Below are 22,664 nucleotides of genomic sequence, written 5' to 3' on the forward strand. Positions count from 1 at the left end.
CTCTCAGTTACACTGCTGTCTGTTTCTCAGTTACACGGCTGTCTGTCTCTCAGTTACTCTGCTGTCTGTCACTCAATTACTCTGCTGCCTGTCTGTCCGTCTCTCAGTTACACTGCTGTCTATTTCTCAGTTACACAGCTGTCTGTCGCTCAGTTACTCTGCTGTCTGTCTGTCACTCACTTACTCTGCTGTCTGTCTCTCAGTTACTCTGCTGCCTGTCTGTCTGCCTCAGTTTCTCTGCTGTCTGTCTGTCTCTCATTACTCAGCTGTCTGTCTGTCTCTCAATTACTCTGCTGTGCTGTCTGTCTTTCTTTCATTTACTCAGTTGTCTGCGGTCTCTCAGTTATTCCGCTCTCAGTCTGTCACTTAGTTACTAAGCTGTCTGCCTGTATCTGAGTTACTCTGCTGTCTGTCTGTCTCGCAGTTACTGTGCTGTCTGTCCACCCATCTCTCAGTTACTCTGCTGTCTGTCTGTCTCTCAGTTACACAGCTGTCTGTCTGTCTCTTTCTCAGTTACACTGCTGTCTGTCTGTCTGGCTCTCAGTTACACTGCTGTCTGTCTCTCAATTACTCTGCTGCCTGTCTGTCTGTCTCTCAGTTACACTGCTGTCTGTTTCTCAATTACTCTGCTGCCTGTCTGTCCGTCTCTCAGTTACGCTGCTGTCTGTCTCTCAATTACTCTGCTGCCTGTCTGTCTGTCTCTCAGTTACACTGCTGTCTGTTTCTCAGATACACTGCTGCCTGTTTCTCAGTTACACTGCTGTCTGCCTCTCAGTTAAACTGCTGTCTGTCTGTCTGCCTCTCAGTTACTCCGCTGTCTGTCTTTCTCTAAAATACTCAGATGTCTGTCTGTCTCTCAGTTACTCTGCTGTCTGTCTGTCTCTCAGTTACGCTGCTGTCTGTCAGTTACTCTGCTGTCTGTCTGTCCGTCTCACAGTTACACTGCTGTCTGTCAGTCTGTCTCTCAGTTACTCTGCTGTCTGTCTGTCTGTCTCTCAGTTACTCTGCTGTCTGTCTGTCGGTCTCTCACTTTCACTGCTGTCTGTCTGTCTCTCAGTTACTCTGCTGTCTGTCTGTCTCTCAGTTACCCTGCTGTCTGTCTCTTTCTCAGTTACACTGCTGTCTATCTGTCTCTCAGTTACACTGCTGTCTGTCTCTTAATTACTCTGCTGCCTGTCTGTCCGTCAGTCAGTTACTCTGCTGTCTGTCTGTCCGTCAGTCAGTTACACTGCAGTTTCTCTGTCTGTCTCTCAGTTACTCTGCTGTCTGTCTGTCTGTCAGTTACTCTGCTGTCTCTCCGTCTGTCTCTCAGTTACTCTGCTGTCTCTCTGTTTCTCTGCTGACTGTCTGTCTCTCAGTTACTCTGCTGTCTCTCTGTCTGTCTCTCAGTTACTCCGCAGTTTGTCTGTCTCTCAGTTACTCCGCTGTCTGTCTGTCTGTCTCTCAGTTACTCAGCTGTCTGCCTGTCTCTCAGTTACTCTGCTGTATGTCTGTCTCTCAGTTACTCTGCTGTCTGTATGTTTGTCTCTCAGTTACACTGCTGCCCGTCTGTCTCTCAGTTGCACTGCTGTCTGTCTGTCTCTTGTTACTCTGTTGTCTCTCAGTTACTCTGCTGCCTGTCTGTCTGTTTCTCATTTGCACTGCTGTCTGCCTGTCTGTCTCACAGTTACTCTGCTGTCTGTCTCTTTCTCAGTTACACTGCTGTCTGTCTCTCAGTTCCACTGCTGTCGGTCTGTCTCTCAGTTACTCAGCTGTCTCTCTCTGTCCGTTTCTCAGTTACTCTGCTGTCTCTCTCTGTCCGTCTCTCAGTTACTCTGCTGTCTGTCTGTCTCTCAGTTACTCTGCTGTCTGTCTGTCTCTCAGTTACTCTGCTGTCTGTCTGTCACTCAATTACTCTGCTGTCTGTCTGTCAGTTACTCTGCTGTCTGTCTCTCAGTTTCTCTGCTGTCTGTCTGTCTCTCAGTTACTCTGCTATCTGTCTGTCTCTCAGTTACTCTGCTGTTAGTCTCTCAGTTACTCTGCTGTCTGTCTGTCTGTCTCTCAGTTACTCTGCTGTCTGTCTGCCTGTCACTCAATTACTCTGCTGTCTGACAGTTACTCTGCTGTCTGTCTGTCTGTTTCTCAATTACTCTGCTGTGCTGTCTGTCTTCCATTTACTGAGTTGTCTGCTGTCTATCAGTTACTCCGCTCTCAGTCTGTCTCTTAGTTACTAAGCTGTCTGTCTGTATCTCAGTTACTGTGCTGTCTGTCTCTCAGTTACTGTGCTGTCTGTCCGTCCGTCTCTCAGTTACACTGCTGTCTGTCTGTCTCTCAGTTACTCCGCTGTCTGTCTTTCTCTCAATTACTCTGCTGTCTGTCTATATCTCAATTACTCTGCTGTCTGTCTGTCTCACAGTTACGCTGCTGCCTGTCTCTCAGTTACACTGCTGTCTGTCTCTTTGTTACTCTGCTGTCTCTCAGTTACACTGCTGTCTGTCTCTCAGTTACACTGCTGCCTCTCTCTCAGTTACTCTGCTGCCTGTCTGCCTCTTTCTCAGTTACACTGCTGTCTGTCTGTCTCTCAGCTACACTGCTGTCTGTCTCTCAGTTACACTGCTGTCTGTCTCTCAGTTACACGGCAGTCCGTCTCTCAGTTACTCTGCTGTCTGTCTCTCAGTTACTCTGCTGCGCGTCTGTCACTCAATTACTCTGCTGTCTGTCTCTCAGTTACTCTGCTGCCTGTCTGTCAGTCTCTCAGTTACATTGCTGTCTGTTTCTCAGTTCCACTGCTGTCTGTCTCTCAGTTACACTGCTGCCTATCTCTCAGTTACTCTGCTGCCTATCTATCTCTTTCTCAGTTACACTGCTGTCTGTTTCTCAGTTCCACTGCTGCCTGTCTGTCCGTCTCTCAGTTACGCTGCTGTCTGTCTCTCAGTTACACTGCTGTCTGCCTCTCAGTTACTCTGCTGCCTGTCTGTCTCTTTCTCAGTTACACTGCTGTCTGTTTCTCAGTTCCACTGCTGTCTGTCTGTCTGTCTCTCAGTTACTCTGCTGTCTGTCTGTCTCTTTCTCAGTTACACTGCTGTCTGTTTCTCAGTTCCACTGCTGTCTGTCTGTCTGTCTCTCAGTTACTCTGCTGTCTCTCACTGTCCGTTTCTCAGTTACTCTGCTGTCTCTCTCTGTCCGTCTCTCAGTTACTCTGCTGTCTGACTGTCTGTCTCTCAGTTATTCTGCTGTCTGTCTGTCTGTCCCTCAGTTACTCTGCTGTCTGTCTGTCAGTTACTCTGCTGTCTGTCTGTCTCTCGGTTACTCTGCTGTCTGTCTGTCTGTCTCTCAGTTACACTGCTGTCTGTCTCTCAGTTACACTGCTGTCTGTTTCTCAGTTACACGGCTGTCTGTCTCTCAGTTACTCTGCTGTCTGTCTGTCTCTCAGTTACTCTGCTGCCTGTCTGTCCGTCTCTCAGTTACACTGCTGTCTGTTTCTCAGTTACACTGCTGTCTGTCTGTCACTCACTTACTCTGCTGTCTGTCTCTCAGTTACTCTGCTGTCTGCCTGTCTGCCTCAGTTGCTCTGCTGTCTGTCTGTCTCTCAATTACTCTGCTGTGCTGTCTGTCTTTCTTTCATTTACTCAGTTGTCTGCGGTCTCTCAGTTATTCCGCTCTCAGTCTGTCACTTAGTTACTAAGCTGTCTGCCTGTATCTGAGTTACTCTGCTGTCTGTCTGTCTCGCAGTTACTGTGCTGTCTGTCCACCCATCTCTCAGTTACTCTGCTGTCTGTCTGTCTCTCAGTTACAATGCCGCCTGCCTCTCAGTTACACTGCTGTCTGCCTCTCAATTACTCTGCTGCCTGTCTGTCCGTCTCTCAGTTACACTGCTGTCTGTTTCTCAGTTACACTGCTGTCTGCCTCTCAGTTACACTGCTGTCTGTCTGTCTGCCTCTCAGTTACTCCGCTGTCTGTCTTTCTCTCAAATACTCAGATGTCTGTCTGTCTCTCAGTTACTCTGCTGTCTGTCTGTCTCTCAGTTACGCTGCTGTCTGTCAGTTACTCTGCTGTCTGTCTGTCCGTCTCACAGTTACACTGCTGTCTGTCAGTCTGTCTCTCAGTTACTCTGCTGTCTGTCTGTCTGTCTCTCAGTTACTCTGCTGTCTGTCTGTCGGTCTCTCACTTTCACTGCTGTCTGTCTGTCTCTCAGTTACTCTGCTGTCTGTCTGTCTCTCAGTTACCCTGCTGTCTGTCTCTTTCTCAGTTACACTGCTGTCTATCTGTCTCTCAGTTACACTGCTGTCTGTCTCTCAATTACTCTGCTGTCTGTCTGTCCGTCAGTCAGTTACACTGCTGTTTGTCTGTCTGTCTCTCAGTTACTCTGCTGTCTGTCTGTCTGTCTCTCAGTTTCACTGCTGTCTCTCATTTACTCTGCGGTCTGTCTGTCTCTCAGTTACTCTGCTGTCTCTCCGTCTGTCTCTCAGTTACTCTTCTGTCTCTCTGTTTCTCTGCTGACTGTCTGTCTCTCAGTTACTCCGCAGTCTGTCTGTCTCTCAGTTACCCCGCTGTCTGTCTGTCTGTCTCTCAGTTACTCAGCTGTCTGCCTGTCTCTCTGCTGTATGTCTGTCTCTCAGTTACTCTGCTGTCTGTATGTTTGTCTCTCAGTTACACTGCTGCCTGTCTGTCTCTCAGTTGCACTGCTGTCTGTCTGTCTCTTGTTACTCTGTTGTCTCTCAGTTACTCTGCTGTCTGTCTGTCTCTCAGTTACAATGCTGCCTATCTCTCAGTTACACTGCTGTCTGCCTCTCAGTTACTCTGCTGCCTGTCTGTCTGTTTCTCATTTGCACTGCTGTCTGCCTGTCTGTCTCACAGTTACTCTGCTGTCTGTCTCTTTCTCAGTTACACTGCTGTCTGTCTGTCTCTCAGTTACACTGCTGTCTGTCTCTCAATTACTCTGCTGCCTGTCTGTCCGTCTCTCAGTTACACTGCTGCCTGTTTCTCGGTTACACTGCTGTCTGCCTCTCAGTTACACTGCTGTCTGTCTGTCTCTTTGTTACTCTGCTCTCTGTCTGTCTCTCATGTTCACTGCTGTCTGTCTCTCAGTTACTCTGCTGTCTGTCTGTCTCTCAGTTACTCTGCTGTCTGTCTGTCTCTCAGACAGCAGAGAAACTGAGAGACAAACAGAGAGACAGCAGAGTAACTGAGAGACAGACAGCTGAGAAACAGACAGACAACAGAGTAACAGAGAGACGGCAGACAGCAGAGTAACTGAGTGACAAAAACAGACAGCGAAGTAACTGAGAGACAGATAGACAGCGGAGTAAGTGACAGACAGACAGAAAGAGACAGCGGTGTAACTGAGAGACAGACAGCAGTGTAACTGAGAGACAGACAGAGAGAGACAGTGGTGTAACTGAGAGACAGACAGCTCTGTAGCTGAGAGTCTCTCAGCTAACCTGCAGATAGTGTTGAGGATTGTCAGAGGATACAGCAGAACATAGATAGTTTGGAGAATTGTGCAGAGAAATGGCAAATGGAGTTTTATCCAGACAAATGTGAGGTAATGCATTTTAGTAGGTGTAACATGTGAGGGAAAATATACCGTAAATGCGAAAACTCTTGGGAATATAGAAAGTCAGAGAGATCTGGGCGTGCAGGTCCACAGATCTTTGAAAGTGGCAACACAAGTGGACAAGGTAGTCAAGAAAGCATACGGAATGTTTGCTTTCATTGGACGGGGCATCGAGTATAAAAACTGGAAAGTCATGCTACAGTTGTATAGAACCTTGGTACGGCCACACTTGGAATATTGCGCACAATTCTGGTCCCCACGCTACCAGAAGGATGTGGAGGCTTTGGAGAGGGTGCAGAGGAGGTTTACCAGGATGTTGCCTGGTCCAGAGGGTATTAGCTATGAGGAGAGGCTGAATAGACTTGGACTGTTTTCATTAGAAAGACGGATGTTGAAGGGTGACCTGATAGAGGTCTACAAAATTATGAGGGGCAAGTGGATGGGCAGGCACTCTTTCCCAGGGTGGAGGGGTCAGTCACCAGGGGGCATAGGTTTAAGGTCTGTGGGGCAAAGTCTAGAGGAGATGTGAGAGGCAGTTTTATTACGCAGAAAGTGGTGAGTGCCTGGGATGTGTTGCCAGGGGAGATTGTGGAAGCAGATACATTAACGGCATTCAAAAGACATCTCGACAAACACATGGATAGGACGGGTATAGCGGGATACAGCTCATGGAAATGCTGAGGGTTTTGGCCAAGGGTGGCATCATGACCGGTACAGGCTTGGAGGGCAATAGGTCCTGTTCCTGTGCTGTATTGTTCTTTGAGGGGGTGAATGGAGGGACAGTCATTGGAGGAGGGCGTGAATGGAGCAACAGTGATTGTGGAGGGGGTGAATGGAGGGACAGTCATTGGAGGAGGGCGTGAATGGAGCAGCGGTGATTGTGGAGGGGGTGAATGGAGCAACAGTGATTGGAGGAAGGGGTGAATGGAGGGACAGTCATTGGAGGAGGGCGTGAATGGAGCAACAGTGATTGTGGAGGGGGTGAATGGAGCAACAGTGATTGGAGGAAGGGGTGAATGGAGGGACAGTGATTGGTGGAAGGGGTGAATGGAGGGAGAGTGATTGGAGGAGGGGGTGAATGGAGGGACAGTGATTGTGGAGGGGGTGAATGGAGTGACAGTGATTGGAGGAAGGGGTGAATGGAGCAACAGTGATTGTGGAGGGGGTGAATGGAGTGACAGTGATTGGAGGAAGGGGTGAATGGAGGGACAGTGATTGTGGAGGGGGTGAATGGAGCGACAGTGATTGGAGGAAGGGGTGGATGGAGGGACAGTGATTGGAGGAGGGGGTGAATGGAGGGAGAGTGATTGGAGGACAGTGATTGGAGGAGGGGGTGAATGGAGCAACAGTGATTGTGGAGGGGGCGAATGGAGCAACAGTGATTTTTGGAGGGGGTGAATGGAGCAACAGTGATTGGAGGAAAGGATGAAGGCAGGGACAGTGATTGGGGGAGGGGCAGTGAATGGAGGTGGGCAGTGAATGGAGGAGGGCAGTGAATGAAGGAGGGCAGTGAATGGAGGGATAGTGATTGGAGGAATGGGTGAATGGAGTGACAGTGATTGGAGGAGGGACAGTGAATGGAGGGATAGTGATTGGAGGAGGGACAGTGAATGGAGATGCAGTGATTGGGGGAGGGGGTGAATGGAGGGACAGTGATTGGAGGAGGGTCAGTGAATGGAGGAAGGGATGAATGAAGGGACAGTGAATGGGGGACAGTGATTGGGGGAGGGGGTGAATGGAGTGTCAGTGATTGGAGGAGGGACAGTGAATGGAGGAAGGGATGAATGGAGGGACAGTGAATGGGGGGACAGTGAATGGAGGTGGGCAGTGAATGGAGGAGGGACAGTGAATGGAGGGACAGTGATTAGAAGAAGGGATGAATGGAGGGACAGTGAATGGAGGGACAGTGAATAGAGGTGGGCAGTGAATGGAGGTGGGCAGTGAATGGAGGTGGGCAGTGAATGGAGGTGGGCAGTGAATGGAGGTGGGCAGTGAATGGAGGAGGGCAGTATGGCACTGTCGGATACAGAGATCAGGCCCCGTTGCAAAGTTAATTCATGGCGATATTTGTGTAAGGTGGAGATATTTTCAGTGCTCTCTGCCAATGGGGTGGAGTTATACTTACATTTCAGTGGGAAGATCTTTCACGTCATTCTTAGTCCCATGAAGAGACACAGAGAGAGTGGGGTCGATGTCAACGTGATCGAATTTGTTGGAAAAGTGAATCTTCAGCTGGTAATGATAAACTGGTAAGGAAAGGAAGAGCCTGGTTAATGGTGAGGGATGGTGAGAACGGTGGCCTTCAGGGCCTCTGCAGTGAAAACATGCAGCTTCTCTTTGCTTCACTCTTCCCACAGCTGCACAGCCAATGTTGTCATTCTGTTCCGAGAGCAGTGGGAGTTAATGAGGAAGCGCAGGCTGTCTGACTCGCCACGATTTCATAAAGTCACAAGAAAAAGGAGCAGGAGGTCATTCAGCCCTTCGAGCCGGCTCTCTCATTCAATAAGATCACGGCTGATCTGATTGTGGCCTTCATTTCCTGCCTGTCTCTCATAACCCTCGACTTCCTTGACAATCAAAAATCTGTCTAACTAGGCCTCGAGCATAGTCATTGAGCCAGCCTCAACTGCTCTCTGGTGACGAGAATTCCACAGATTAATGACCACCTAAGAGAATTAATTCCTCCTCAATTCTGTCTTAAATGGGAGAATCTTTATTTTTAAATGGTGTCCCCCAATTTCATACTCTATCCTCTCGGCATCCACCTTGTCAAGCCCCTCAGAATCTTCCCTGTTTCAATAAGACCATCTCCTATTCTTCTAAATTCCAATAAGTTTAGACTCAATATGTTCAATCTTCCCTCAGAAAACAACCCCTTCATCCCAGGAATCAACATCATGAATCTTCATTCAAACTGCTTCGAATGTAAGTAAATCCCTCCTCAGAGGAAGGTGACCAAAACTGGACACGGAATGAGGTGGTCTCACCAACACTCTGCACAATGATGGCCATACCTCCCTACTTTAATACCCCAACCCCCTTGCAATAAAGGTCAGTGCTCTTTCCATAGGCTTAACAATCTCGATACAAGCTGACAGTGGGGAGAGGGCAAGTCCAGACAGACAGGAGAAGTTAAAATGGCTCAGACAACCCATTGAGGAGGACTTCATCCACACCTCCCTCTAACTCAGAGGCTGGTAGGCCTAACTACCACTCAGCTAAAGGCTCCTTCCACAGCCGATGAGGTCATCAGTCAGCAGCTTGGTGTACATGAGGGAGAAGCCAATGGAGACTAGGCCACCCCTAAGACCATTCTCAACCTTTACTTGCCCATCGAATACCCAGAGGAGCAGGATGACAGCCCAAACCCACACCCATTCACTTTTTGCCAAAGTGAACCAGCAGCCTGAAGCAGCTCGGGATGTCTCATGTTAAAGGCGCGAGAAACTCAAGAAATTTTCTCCAGCAAATTTGGAACCCTAGCAATTACACCCATTGCAGAACATGCTCAGAATGTGACCCCCCCGCCCCCCCCCCCCCCCCCCCCCCGTCCAGTATTGATGCAGCCCAAACTCTCACCCACTCAGCTTTCACCCCCTGGGGAAATGATCTTATCATTAACTTACTGGAACCGTCCGTGAATCATCAGCTACGAATGTCAGCAGAGGAGAAATTGACACAGCACGGAGAGGTGGCAAAGGATAGGTGTTTACTACCTGCTGCCAATACATCCACATCAGACTGACAGCCCTCTCCATGGGGAAGTCATGTCCTGAAATATTTAACTGTAATGGATTTGGATCATATTTGTAGTGATTCAGTGAGTGCTTTTAATGACACCAGGAAGAACACAAACACAATAAGGGATTCATTAACAATCTGTACTGCTGCTTCTGTAATGTTTTAACTCCTGGTGTCTCTGCTTTGATGACTAAACCTCATTCTGATAAAGGAACTTCTTACAAGGCTTCTTTATGAGCAGTTTCACAGGGCTGATCCCAGCAATCAGGCCATTCGGCCCATTCTGCCCCTGCTGGTTATCTGTAAGAACGACTCAGCTTTCCCCAAGCTTTTCTCACAGCTCTACAGAATTCTTCTTTTCAAATATTTATTCAATTCCCTTTTAAAAGTTATTGGGTGCGATTCTCCGCTCCCGCGACTAAGTGCCCACGCCGTCGAGTTTCACAACGATGCGAAACGGCCCCGATCGCGATCGATTCAGGGCCCGAAAATGGGCTAGGAGCGGGGCCGCGAGGAACTCGGGTGGGGGGGGGGGAGGGTGTTGCGCGAAAGCAGCGTCGTAAGCGTGCGACGCCCGAATGACGCGGCGCTGCGTCATAAATGGTGCAATCCGTGCACGGAAGGGCCCAGGAGGAGAGATGGCTGAGCCCCGACGAGCCGTACCGAGGTTCCAGGACACGGACCTGGGCACCCTCCTCGATGAGGTTGAAAACCGAAGGGCCACACTCTGCCCAAGACGTGGGCATCGCCAGCTGTCCAGCAGGTGAGGCGTGGTTGGCGTGAGGTTGGCACCTCACAGTGAGTGCTGTGGGGCACCCCCACGGTCCGGGGAGCAGTGTCGGAAGAAACTGCACGACCTCACTCGGGCTGCCAGGGTAAGTGCCATGAGGGTGCCCCCGGGTCACAACCAACCCCCACCCCCACCCCGTGCACGAGGGGGGCAAGTGGGGTGGGGGGGGGTGTTCAGGGTGCACAACGTTGTACTCGGCCCACATGAGCACTGGGAACCCCCCCTGGAGAGCTGCCATGGCGTGGCTCCAACTGTCTCCTCACCCAGCATTAATATAGCCTATATCTGCACGCCCTGATGATACCCGCCTAATTGTGATGCTTTATCCAACACCCTCCCCCCAGGACAAGACAGCTCACAACCAGCGTGAGCGTATGAGAACCGGAGGGTGTTCTCCTGTGCTGCACCCCCTAAATGTTCACGAGCAGAGGGCCCTGGACCTCGTTGGGGGATCCGCCACCCGGGAGGTCGCGCCATGCCAGGTCGGAGGCGCAGAAGCAAGTGAGAGAACCCTGCATGTCCTCCCCACCCCCAACCAGTCATCGCCCCTCCTCACACTCATGCCACTGCACCCTCAATCCCCTCTTCCCCTCACACACTGCCCCCACCACCACCATACACCCGGCCCAGCGTGTCTAACGAACCCCGTATCGTTGTGTTCCCCAGGGCCAGCCGCCGAACATCCAGGGTCGTCTCGGCCAAGACACAGCCGACCATCTCCAACCTCAAGCGCACCCAGGGACAGACGCCAGAGGGTGGCAGTCGGTCGGACAGGAGGGCCATCCTCTCAGTATGGGACGCTGGACAGAGACGCACATAGACATAGTGGTAGGGCCCGTAAGGCAAAGAAGTTAGGCACATAATAAGTTGGCACGGGTGCAGGGCACAGTTTAGTTGTAGGGGGTAGGGCATCTGTATGTGAATGTCACAAACAAACTCACTGTTGCACTTAACTTGTAAGACTCTGTGCTATGTCCGGTGCCAGGGGGCTCGTGAGGGTGACCGAGTGGCGCTGGGGTTAACGAGCGGTTCAACGGCGGTGCCGGATGTGCTGTCCATTTCCCCCCTGCCTCCCAAAATCGGACACCGTGGTCCTCGGCACTCCGATGCCAGCTACCCCACACGGGCACGTGATGAAATGTCCGTTACGAAGGCTGTGACCACCGGAGTGCATGGTTCAGCTATAGCCATGAGTCAGACCTTGGCTGGCGAATCTGAGCTCACACTCATCGCAGAGCGGGCTGTCATCATTCAACATGGCACTGATCAAACCCGCTTACCCAATCATCAATGTTGTGCAATCACTTCCGGTTGCGGCTATGCGGAGCTAAGCCGCACGATTCGGCAGCTCCCGCTACCACGGACTTTCGGGCTCGTTAGAGGAGCCCCAACGGAATTTTTTTTGATGCAACCCGTGGGGAAGGGAAGAGAGACGCCCCCCTCCAACTTCTATGAAACGGACCAGAAGTGTAACGGCCAAAGGAGCGGCACTGGAGCAACGGGAGAAGCGAGGGAGAGAAAACAAAATGGCGGCGGCCAGGGACAAAGGGGAGCTGCAGGAGTTCATCAAGCGCTGCTTCGAGGAGCAGCGCGAGGAGATGCGCAAGGAGATGTTGGCGCCTATGCTTTCGGCAATTGAAGGACTCGGGATCACCCAGAGGCCCAAGAAGTTAAGATCCAGGAGGTACAGAAAAGAGTCAATCAGAACGAGGATGAGCTCGTGGGCCTGGCGGTGAGAGTGGAGAAGAATGAGGCGCTACACAAGAGGTGGGCGGGAAGACTGGAAGACCTGGAGAACAGGTCGAGGAGAAAGAATCTGCGAATCCTGGGTCTCCCTGAGGGAGTGGAGGGGGCCGATGCCGGGGCATACGCGAGCACGATGCTCGAGGCGATGATGGGCATGAAGGCCCCTTCGAGGCCACTGGAGTTGGACGGGGCACATCGGGTGCTGGTGAAGAAGCCCCAGGCAAATGAGCCGCCAAGGGCGATGGTGGTGAGGTTCCACCGGTTCACGGACAGAGAGTGGGTCCTGAGATGGGCCAAGAAGGAGCGGAGCAGTAAGTGGGACAATGCAGAGATCCGAATATACCCGGACTGGAGCACAGAGGTTGCAAAGCGGAGAGCGGGTTTCAACCGGGCCAAAGCGGCGTTGTACCGGAAAGAAGTGAAATTCGGAATGCTGCAGCCAGCGCGACTGTGGGTCACATACAAGGGCCAACACTATTACTTTGAAACGCCTGAAGAGGCGTGGACCTTTGTACAAGCCGAAAAGCTGGACTCTAACTGAGGGTTTGTGAGGGTGGGATGTTTGAGGTTTGATGTGTGATGGTTGTTGTATATAGGGGGTCAATCACGCGCAGGAAATGTTACATGGGCTGGGTGGAAAGCGCGTTTTTTTTTCCCGCGCGCGGGAAGAAAGGGGGGAAGGGGGACGAAGGAATGCATGTTGATTGGGAGACTCCCACACGGGGAGGTCAAAGGGACGGCGGGGGAAGCCGGGGTCAGCAGGCGTCAGCTGACTTACGGGAGTGACATGGGGGGAGCAAAAAAGCTAGACAGGGGTCTAGCGGGGGGGAGGGCGGGGGGGAGGGGTTGCTGCTGCACTGGCCGAAAGGGAATGGGACACAGAAGAGGTGGTCGGGACGGGGGTCCCCCGTCTGGCCCAGAAAAGGAGATGGCTAGTCGGGGGGCGGGGCGGGGGGGGGGGGGGGGGGGGGGGGGGGGGGGGGGGGGTGAGAGCCCCTTCAGTCCGGCTGATAACATGGAATGTGAGGGGCCTGAATGGGCCGGTGAAGAGGGCTCGAGTGTTCGCGCATTTAAAGGGACTGAAGGCGGACATGGTCATGCTCCAAGAGACACAACCTGAAGGTGGCGGACCAGGTCAGGTTAAGAAAAGGATGGGTAGGACAGGTATTCCACTCGGGACTGGACGCAAAGAATAGAGGGGTGGCAATATTGGTGGGAAAGCGGGTGTCATTTGAGGCCAAGACTATTGTAGCGGACAATGGAGGGCGCTATGTAATGGTGAGTGGTAGGCTGCAAGGGACGTGGGTGGTGTTGGTAAACGTATATGCCCCGAACTGGGATGATGCAGGATTCATGAAGCACATGTTGGGGCGCATTCCGGACCTGGAGATAGGAGGCCTGATAATGGGAGGGGACTTCAATACAGTGTTGGATCCAGCACTGGACCGCTCCAAATCAAGGACTGGAAAGAGGCCGGCGGCGGCCAAGGTACTTAAGGGGTTTATGGATCAGATGGGGGGAGTGGACCCATGGCGGTTTGCAAGGCCGCAGGCCAGGGAATTTTCTTTCTTCTCCCATGTACACAAAGCCTACTCCCGGATAGATTTCTTTGTTCTGGGTAGGGCGCTCATCCCGAGGGTGGAGGGGACGGAGTATTCGGCCATAGCCGTTTCGGACCACGCCCCGCACTGGGTGGAACTGGAGCTGGGAGAGGAGAGGGACCAACGCCCGTTGTGGCGGTTGGATGTGGGACTGCTGGCAGATGAGGTGGTGTGTGGGAAGGTGAGGGGGTGCATCGAAAGGTACTTGGAGGCCAACGACAACGGGGAAGGTGCGGGTGGGGGGTGGTATGGGAGGCGTTGAAGGCGGTGATCAGGGGAGAGCTAATCTCCATTAGGGCTCATAGGGAGAAGACAGAGGGAATGGAAAGGGAGGGGTTAGTGGGGGAGATTTTGAGAGTGGACAGGAGATACGCAGAGGCCCGGAGGAAAGATTACTTGGGAAAGACGACGGCTCCAGACGGAGTTTGACCTGTTGACCACAGGGAAGGCGGAGGCACAGTGGAGGAAAGCGCAGGGGGCGACCTACGAGTACGGGGAAAAGGCTAGTCGGATGCTGGCACACCAGCTCCGTAAGAGGATGGCAGCGAGGGAAATAGGGGGAGTCAAAGATGGAAGGGGAGCCACGGTTCGGAGTGCAACGAAAATAAACAAGGTATTTAAGGCCTTTTATGAGGAGCTGTACAGATCCCAGCCCCCAGCGGGGGAAGAGGGGATGAGCCGATTCCTAGATCAACTGAGATTCCCGAGGGTGGAGGAGCAAGAGGTGGCTGGTTTGGGGGCACCAATTGGGTTGGAGGAGCTGAGCAAGGGTTTGGGGAGCATGCAGGCGGGGAAGGCCCCGGGACCGGATGGATTCCCGGTGGAGTTCTACAGGATGTACGTAGACCTGTTGGCCCCGCTACTGGTGAGGACCTTTAATGAGGCAAGAAAGGAGGGGACCCTGCCCCCGACAATGTCGGAAGCGACAATTTCTTTGATCCTAAAGCGGGACAAGGACCCACTGCAATGTGGATCGTACAGGCCAATCTCGCACCTCAATGTGGATGCAAAGTTGCTGGCAAAAGTGCTGGCCACGAGGATCGAGGACTGTGTCCCGGGGGTAATCCACGAGGACCAGACGGGATTTGTAAACGACAGGCAACTAAACACCAATGTGCGGCGGCTCTTAAACGTGATAATGATGCCATCGGAGCAGGGAGAGGCGGAGATAGTGGCAGCTATAGACGCGGAGAAGGCCTTTGACCGAGTAAAGTGGGAGTACCTCTGGGAGGTGCTGCGTAGTTTTGGGTTCGGGGGAGGGTTTATCAGTTGGGTTAAGCTCCTTTACAGAGCCCCGATGGCGAGTGTAGTGACGAACCGGCGGAAGTCGGAGTACTTTCGACTGTACCGAGGGACGAGGCAGGGGTGCCTGTTGTTCGCATTGGCGATCAAACCATTGGCCATGTCATTGAGGGAGTTTAATAAATGGAGGGGAGTGGTCCAAGGGGGAGAAGAGCATCGGGTGTCGCTATATGCAGATGACCTGCTGCTGTACGTGGCGGATCCAATGGAGGTCATGCAGACTCTAAGGGAGTTTGGGGAGTTTTCGGGCTATAAGCTCAATGTAGGGAAGAGTGAGCTCTTTGTATTACAGGCGGGGGACCAAGAAAGAGGGATAGGGGACCTACCACTGAGGAGGGCGGAGGGGAGCTTTCGGTATCTGGGGATCCAGATAGCCAGGAGTTGGGGGACCCTACATAAACTGAATCTGACGAGGTTGGTGGAGCAAATGGAGGAGGATTTCAAAAGATGGGACATGCTACCGCTCTCGCTGGCGGGTAGGGTGCAGTCGGTCAAAATGGTGGTCCTTCCGAGGTTTCTGTTTGTGTTTCAGTGCCTTCCCATCGTGATCACTGAGGCCTTTTTTAAGAGAGTAGGCAGGAGTATTATGGGGTTTGTGTGGGCGAATAAGACCCCGAGAGTAAGGAGAGGGTTCCTGGAACGCAGTAGGGACCGAGGAGGGTTGGCGCAGCCAAACCTGGGGAGCTACTACTGGGCAGCAAATGTGACGATGATCTGCAAGTGGGTTATGGAGGGTGAAGGGGCGGCATGGAAGAGGATGGAGATGGCGTCCTGTAAAGGAACGAGCCTGGGGGCGTTGGTGACGGCACCTCTGCCGCTCTCGCCGACAAAGTACACCACGGGCCTGGTGGTGGCGGCAACGCTAAGGATCTGGGGCAAGTGGAGACGGCACAGGGGTGCAATGGGAGCATCGGTGTGGTCCCCGATCAGGGGTAACCACCGGTTTGTCCCGGGGAAGATGGACGGGGGGGTTCCAGAGCTGGCATCGGGCGGCGATTGGAAGAATGGGGGACCTGTTCATCGACATGACGTTTGCGAGCCTTGGGGCACTGGAGGAGAAGTTTGAGTTACCCCCGGGAAATGCCTTTAGATATATGCAGGTTCCCGTTGCTCCCGGCACAAGAAGGTCAAGATAGGGTGATCTCGGGTGTATGGGTTAGGGAGGGCAAGGTGTCGGAAATACACCAGGTGTTGAAAGAAGAGGGGGAAGCGCTGGTAGAAGAGTTGAAGGGTAAATGGGAGGAGGAGCTGGGGGAGGAGATTGAGGAAGGTCTGTGGGCTGATGCCCTAGGTAGGGTTAATTCCTCCTCCTCGTGTGCCAGGCTCAGCCTGATACAATTTAAGGTGGTCCACAGAGCGCACTTGACGGAGGCGAGGTTGAGTAGGTTCTTTGGGGTGGAGGACAGGTGTGGGATGTGCTCAGGGAGCCCGGCGAACCATGTCCATATGTTTTGGTCATGCCTGGCACTGGAGGGGTTCTGGAGAGGAGTGGCGGGAGCAATATCTCAGGTGGTGAAAGTCCGGGTCAAGCCAAGCTGGGGGCTAGCAATATTTGGAGTAGTGGACGAACCGGGAGTGCAGGAGGCGAAAGAGGCCGGCATTCTGGCCTTTGCGTCCCTAGTAGCCCGGCGAAGGATCTTGCTAATGTGGAAGGAGGCGAAGCCCCCCAGCCTGGAGGCCTGGATAAATGATATGGCTGGGTTCATAAAGTTGGAGAGGATTAAGTTCGCCTTGAGAGGGTCAGCGCAGGGGTTCTACAGGCGGTGGCAACCGTTCCTAGACTATCTCGGGGAGCGTTAGAGGAAGGTCGGTCAGCAGCAGCAGCAACCTTGGGCGGGGGGGGAGACGACGTCCTGGGAGGGGGGGAGGGGGTGGGATAAAGGGGGGACTGCCGGGGAGGGTGGGTGAGCAAGAGATAACATGAAGGGTTGGGGAAACTGGCACGTACGGGTGAGGGCCAGTGTACAAAGCTGTGTAAATATATCATTTTGCCATGTATCGCGCTCTGCGCGATTTCTTGCCAAAGCTGTGTAAATATATCATTTTGCCATGTATCGCGCTCTGCGCGATTTCTTGCTCTTTTATTTTGTTACGGGGGGGGGGGGGGGGGGGGTATTGTTTGTAAGGGAGAAAAATTGTGTTAAAAAACTTTAATAAATATATTTTAAAAAATTTTTTTAAATGTGCAATCCCGCAGTGGGAAGGTGATGTGGAATTGGTGCCGTGAACGCGGTGCGGGGGTGCAGGGGTGGGGGGGGGGGGGGTTGCTGTGTGGTGCCCGTGTGCAGGACTGATGGTGCAAGTGGCAGTGTTCAGCGAATCCCTCCCCCACGGTGCGTGAATCGTGCGGCCACCAACGCGTCGCGTGCCCGCTGTCCGCGACGGTGCCGTCGCGCAGCCTCCTGGACGTAACGAGCAGCTGGGCAGTGTCTGTGTCCTGCGCCCCTCCCCCCACCCTGATGCACGCCATCCTCCTCCTCCTCCTCCTCCTCCCTCTTCCCCATCCCCCTCGTTTGCGTTGGCTCCGGGTGCCGTCGGGGTCCTCCCTCCGGCTCCTCCACCAGGGCATCTCCCCTCTGCATGGCAATGTTGTGCAGCACACAGCAGACCACAACCATGCGACCGACCCTGTCGGGCCGGTATTGCAGGGCCCCTCCTGATCGGTCCAGGCATCTGAATCTCATCTTCAGCAGGCCGAAGCACCGCTCCACCACACCCCTGGTTGCTGCATGTGCCTCGTTGTATAGGCTCTCCACGTTGATCTGAGGCCTCCGTATTGGCGTCATCAGCCATGACCTCAACGGATAGCCTCTGTCGCCCAGCAACCAGCCCCTCAGCCGGGGGGGGCATCCATCGAACATTGCGTGGATGAACGATTGTGCCAGAATGTAGGCGTCATGCACACTGCCGGGGTACCTTGCACACACGTGCATGATCTTCATGTGGGGGTCGCACACCACCTGAATGTTTATGGAGTATGCGCCCTTCCTGTTCATGAACACTTCCCTGCTGTCTGCAGGTGGGCGCATGGAGACATGCACACCATCGATGACACCCTGGACCATCGGTATCCCGGCCACCTTGGCGAATCCACGTGCCCGTGCTTCCTGCTGTGCTCGGTCCTCGGGGAATTGAATGTACCTGTCCGCGATGGCGTACAAGGCGTCAGTCACGGCCCTGATGCACCTGTGGACCGATGCCTGTGAGATCCCGGATAGGACCCCGCTCGGCGCCTGGAAGGAACCGGTAGCGTAAAGGTTTAGGGCCACCGTTACCTTGACGGAGACTGGTATAGCGTGTCTGCCACTCGTTCCTAGTGGTGTGAGGTGCGCCACGAGGTGGCATATATGTGCGACCGTCTCCCTGCTGAACCGTAGTCTTCTCCTGCATGTGATGTCCGGTAGGGCCTCGAATGACATTCTGTCATGGTACAGCACGGTAGGATTGTGGATAGCACAATTGCTTCCCAGCTCCAGGTCCCAGGTTCGATTCTGGCTTGGGTCACTGTCTGTGCGGAGTCTGCACATCCTCCCCGTGTCTGTGTGGGTTTCCTCCGGGTGCTCCGGTTTCCTCCCACAGTCCAAAGATGTGCAGGTTAAGTGGATTGGCCGTGATAAATTGCCCTTAGTGTCCAAAATTGTCCATAGCGTTGGGTGTGGTTGCTGGGTTGTGGGGATAGGGTGGAGCTGTTGACCTTGGGTAGGGTGCTCTGTCCAAGAGCCAGTGCAGACTCGATGGGCCGAATGGCCTCCTTCTGCACTGTAAATTCTATGATACACCCTCGGCCTTGCTGGACGCCTGTGGCGCCCTGGCACCACCATCAGTGGCTCCTCCTCCACCTCCTCCCCCCCAAGCACTTCAATATCAGTGCCCGCCTCCTGTGCATTCCTCGCCGTCGGGGGGTCAACGTTCTCCTCGGCATCCCCTTGTACATTCGGGTCCTGAGCGACTGCGGCCTGCGCGGCGATGACGGGCCACTCCGCGTCCATCCCCTCTGCTGCACCGGCGACCGCTGCATCTGCAGCCACTGTGGGCCGTCCGACTCTACGCTGCCGGATGGCAACCTGCGGCTCCAACCACGGCAGTGACCATCGCTGTCTGGTCGGCATACACCTCCACACTCTCCCTCCCCCTCCTCCCACCTCCACACTCTCCCTCACCCCCCCTCCCACCTCCACACTCTCCCTCCCCCTCCTCCCACCTCCACACTCTCCCTCCCCCTCCTCCCACCTCCACACTCTCCCTCCCCCTCCTCCCACCTCCACACTCTCCCTCACCCTCCTCCCACCTCCACACTCTCCCTCCCCCTCCTCCCACCTCCACACTCTCCCTCCCCCTCCTCCCACCTCCACACTCTCCCTCCCCCTCCTCCACACTCTCCCTCCCCCTCCTCCCACCTCCACACTCTCCCTCCCCCCCTCCCACCTCCACACTCTCCCTCCCCCTCCTCCCACCTCCACACTCTCCCTCCCCCTCCTCCCACCTCCACACTCTCCCTCCCCCTCCTCCCACCTCCACACTCTCCCTCACCCTCCTCCACACTCTCCCTCACCCCCCCTCCCACCTCCACACTCTCCCTCCCCCTCCTCCCACCTCCACACTCTCCCTCCCCCCTCCCACCTCCACACTCTCCCTTCCCACCTCCACACTCTCCCTCCCCCTCCTCCCACCTCCACACTCTCCCTCCCCCTCCTCCCACCTCCACACTCTCCCTCCCCCTCCTCCCACCTCCACACTCTCCCTCCCCCTCCTCCCACCTCCACACTCTCCCTCCCCCTCCTCCCACCTCCACACTCTCCCTCCCCCTCCTCCCACCTCCACACTCTCCCTCCCCCCCTCCCACCTCCACACTCTCCCTTCCCACCTCCACACTCTCCCTCCCCCTCCTCCCACCTCCACACTCTCCCTCCCCCTCCTCCCACCTCCACACTCTCCCTCCCCCTCCTCCCACCTCCACACTCTCCCTCCCCCTCCTCCCACCTCCACACTCTCCCTCCCCCTCCTCCCACCTCCACACTCTCCCTCCCCCTCCTCCCACCTCCACACTCTCCCTCCCCCTCCTCCCACCTCCACACTCTCCCTCCCCCTCCTCCCACCTCCACACTCTCCCTCACCCTCCTCCACACTCTCCCTCACCCCCCCTCCCACGTCCACACTCTCCCTCCCCCTCCTCCCACCTCCACACTCTCCCTCCCCCCTCCCACCTCCACACTCTCCCTTCCCACCTCCACACTCTCCCTCCCCCTCCTCCCACCTCCACACTCTCCCTCCCCCTCCTCCCACCTCCACACTCTCCCTCCCCCTCCTCCCACCTCCACACTCTCCCTCCCCCCCCTCCCACCTCCACACTCTCCCTTCCCACCTCCACACTCTCCCTCCCCCTCCTCCCACCTCCACACTCTCCCTCCCCCTCCTCCCACCTCCACACTCTCCCTCCCCCTCCTCCCACCTCCACACTCTCCCTCCCCCTCCTCCCACCTCCACACTCTCCCTCACCCTCCTCCCACCTCCACACTCTCCCTCACCCCCCTCCCACCTCCACACTCTCCCTTCCCACCTCCACACTCTCCCTCCCCCTCCTCCCACCTCCACACTCTCCCTCCCCCTCCTCCCACCTCCACACTCTCCCTCACCCCTCCTCCCACCTCCACACTCTCCCTCCCCCTCCTCCCACCTCCACACTCTCCCTCCCCCCTCCCACCTCCACACTCTCCCTCACCCCCCCTCCCACCTCCACACTCTCCCTCCCCCTCCTCCCACCTCCACACTCTCCCTCACCCCCCCTCCCACCTCCACACTCTCCCTCCCCACCTCCACACTCTCCCTCCCCCACCTCCCACCTCCACACTCTCCCTCACCCCCCCTCCCACCTCCACACACTCCCTCACCCCCCTCCCAGCTCCACACACTCCCTCACCCCCTCCCATCTCCACACTCTCCCTCACCCCCCTCCCACCTCCACACTCTCCCTTCCCACCTCCACACTCTCCCTCACCCCCCCTCCCAGCTCCACACTCTCCCTCACCCCCCCTCCCACCTCCACACTCTCCCTCACCCCCCTCCCACCTCCACACTCTCCCTCACCCCCCTCCCACCTCCACACTCTCCCTCACCCCCCTCCCACCTCCACAGTCTCCCTCACCCCCCTCCCACCTCCACACTCTCCCTCACCCCCCTCCCAGCTCCACACAATCCCTCACCCCCCTCCCACCTCCACACTCTCCCTCACCCCCCCCCCTCCCACCCCCCTGTTGGCCGCAGCATTCTCGGGGAAGTCGACCCGGTCTGCAGGAGCTCCGGAACAGTCCGCTCACCTCCTCACTGCTCAGCGTCAGCCAGCACGACTGGCTGACGACTTTATTTACCAGGTGTGAACGGCGATGGCGTGAACTGGGGTCACGCCGCTGGGACTTCAGCCCATCCGGGCCGGAGAATAGCGGGGGTAGCGGAGAATCGCCATTTTGGGTGTCTCGGGCGATTCTCCCGCCTGCGCCGCGCAGAACTCGACGGGGCCGATCTCGCCGTTTGGGTGAATCGCGGGAGGGGGTCGGACCGGCGTCGCGGGGAAAAATGGCGCGCCAGGGGATTCTCCCAACCGGAGCGGAGCGGAGAATCACGCCCGTTATTTCCACCAGCCTATCAGATAGCACAATCCAAGTCAGAACAATTCGCTGCAAAAAGAGGATTCTCCGCAGTTTCACTCTGACTCTTTGGTTAGCTCTTGAACACATATCTGTCCTCTCGTTAATAAGCTTCCTGCCCCAGAAAGCAGTGGGGTGGATGTCTGCCGCCCACCTCAGGTATTTCCAATCTAACCCTGGCATGGTGGACCCCACAGTGGGTCAAGGTGGTAAGTATGCAATGTAGGTGCCCCACAAAAACATCCGGAGGGTCCCCTTCCTCCGATAACACAAGTCCTGCCCACCCCACCCCACAGACACCCCCATCAGGCCTACCATCAGATTCCCCCATCAAACCCCCAACAGAGACCCCCCAAATCAGACCCTAACAGAGACTGCCCCATTAGACCTCCAAAAGAGACCCTGAACAGAGACTCCCCCATCAGATCCTCCATCAGACCCCCAGCACAGACTCCCCCATCAGACCCTCCATCAGACCCCCAGCACAGACTCCCCCATCAGACCCTCCATCAGACCCCCAGCATAGTCTTCCCCATCAGACTCCCAACAGAGACTCCCCCATCAGACCCTCCATCAGACCCCCAGCACAGACTCCCCCATCAGACCCTCCATCAGACCCCCAGCACAGACTCCCCCATCAGACCCTCCATCAGACCCCCAGCATAGTCTTCCCCATCAGACTCCCAACAGAGACTCCCCCATCAGACCCTCCATCAGACTCCCAACAGAAACTCCCCCATCAGACCCTCCATCAGACCCCCAGCACAGACTCCCCCATCAGACCCTCCATCAGACCCCCAGCATAGACTTCCCCATCAGACTCCCAGCACAGACTCCCCCATCAGACCCTCCATCAGACCCCCAGCATAGACTTCCCCATCAGACTCCCAACAGAAACTCCCCCATCAGACCCTCCATCAGACCCCCAGCACAGACTCCCCCATCAGACCCTCCATCAGACCCCCAGCATAGACTTCCCCATCAGACTCCCAACAGAAACTCCCCCATCAGACCCTCCATCAGACCCCCAGCACAGACTCCCCCATCAGACTCCCAGCACAGACTCCCCCATCAGACCCTCCATCAGACCCCCAGCATAGACTTCCCCATCAGACTCCCAACAGAAACTCCTCCATCAGACCCTCCATCAGACCCCCAGCACAGACTCCCCCATCAGACCCTCCATCAGACCCCCAGCATAGACTTCCCCATCAGACTCCCAACAGAAACTCCCCCATCAGACCCTCCATCAGACCCCCAGCATAAACTCCCCCATCAGACCCTCCATCAGACCCCCAGCATAGACT

General features: G+C 55.2%; 1 protein-coding gene across 3 annotated transcripts in view; it reads right to left on the minus strand.

Moving 5' to 3' along the window:
- The window catches only part of LOC140395292 (lipoprotein lipase-like), a 243,639-nt gene that overhangs the window by 160,842 nt on the left and 60,133 nt on the right, over positions 1 to 22,664 (minus strand). For all 3 annotated transcript variants that reach the window (XM_072482878.1, XM_072482877.1, XM_072482876.1), the window contains one exon: positions 7,662 to 7,782. In XM_072482878.1, coding sequence (XP_072338979.1) covers positions 7,662 to 7,782 — 121 coding nt within the window. The remainder of the gene's footprint in view (positions 1 to 7,661; positions 7,783 to 22,664) is intronic.

Source organism: Scyliorhinus torazame, chromosome 18 (genome assembly GCF_047496885.1).
Source record: "Scyliorhinus torazame isolate Kashiwa2021f chromosome 18, sScyTor2.1, whole genome shotgun sequence".
Classification (NCBI taxonomy): Eukaryota; Metazoa; Chordata; class Chondrichthyes; order Carcharhiniformes; family Scyliorhinidae; genus Scyliorhinus; species Scyliorhinus torazame.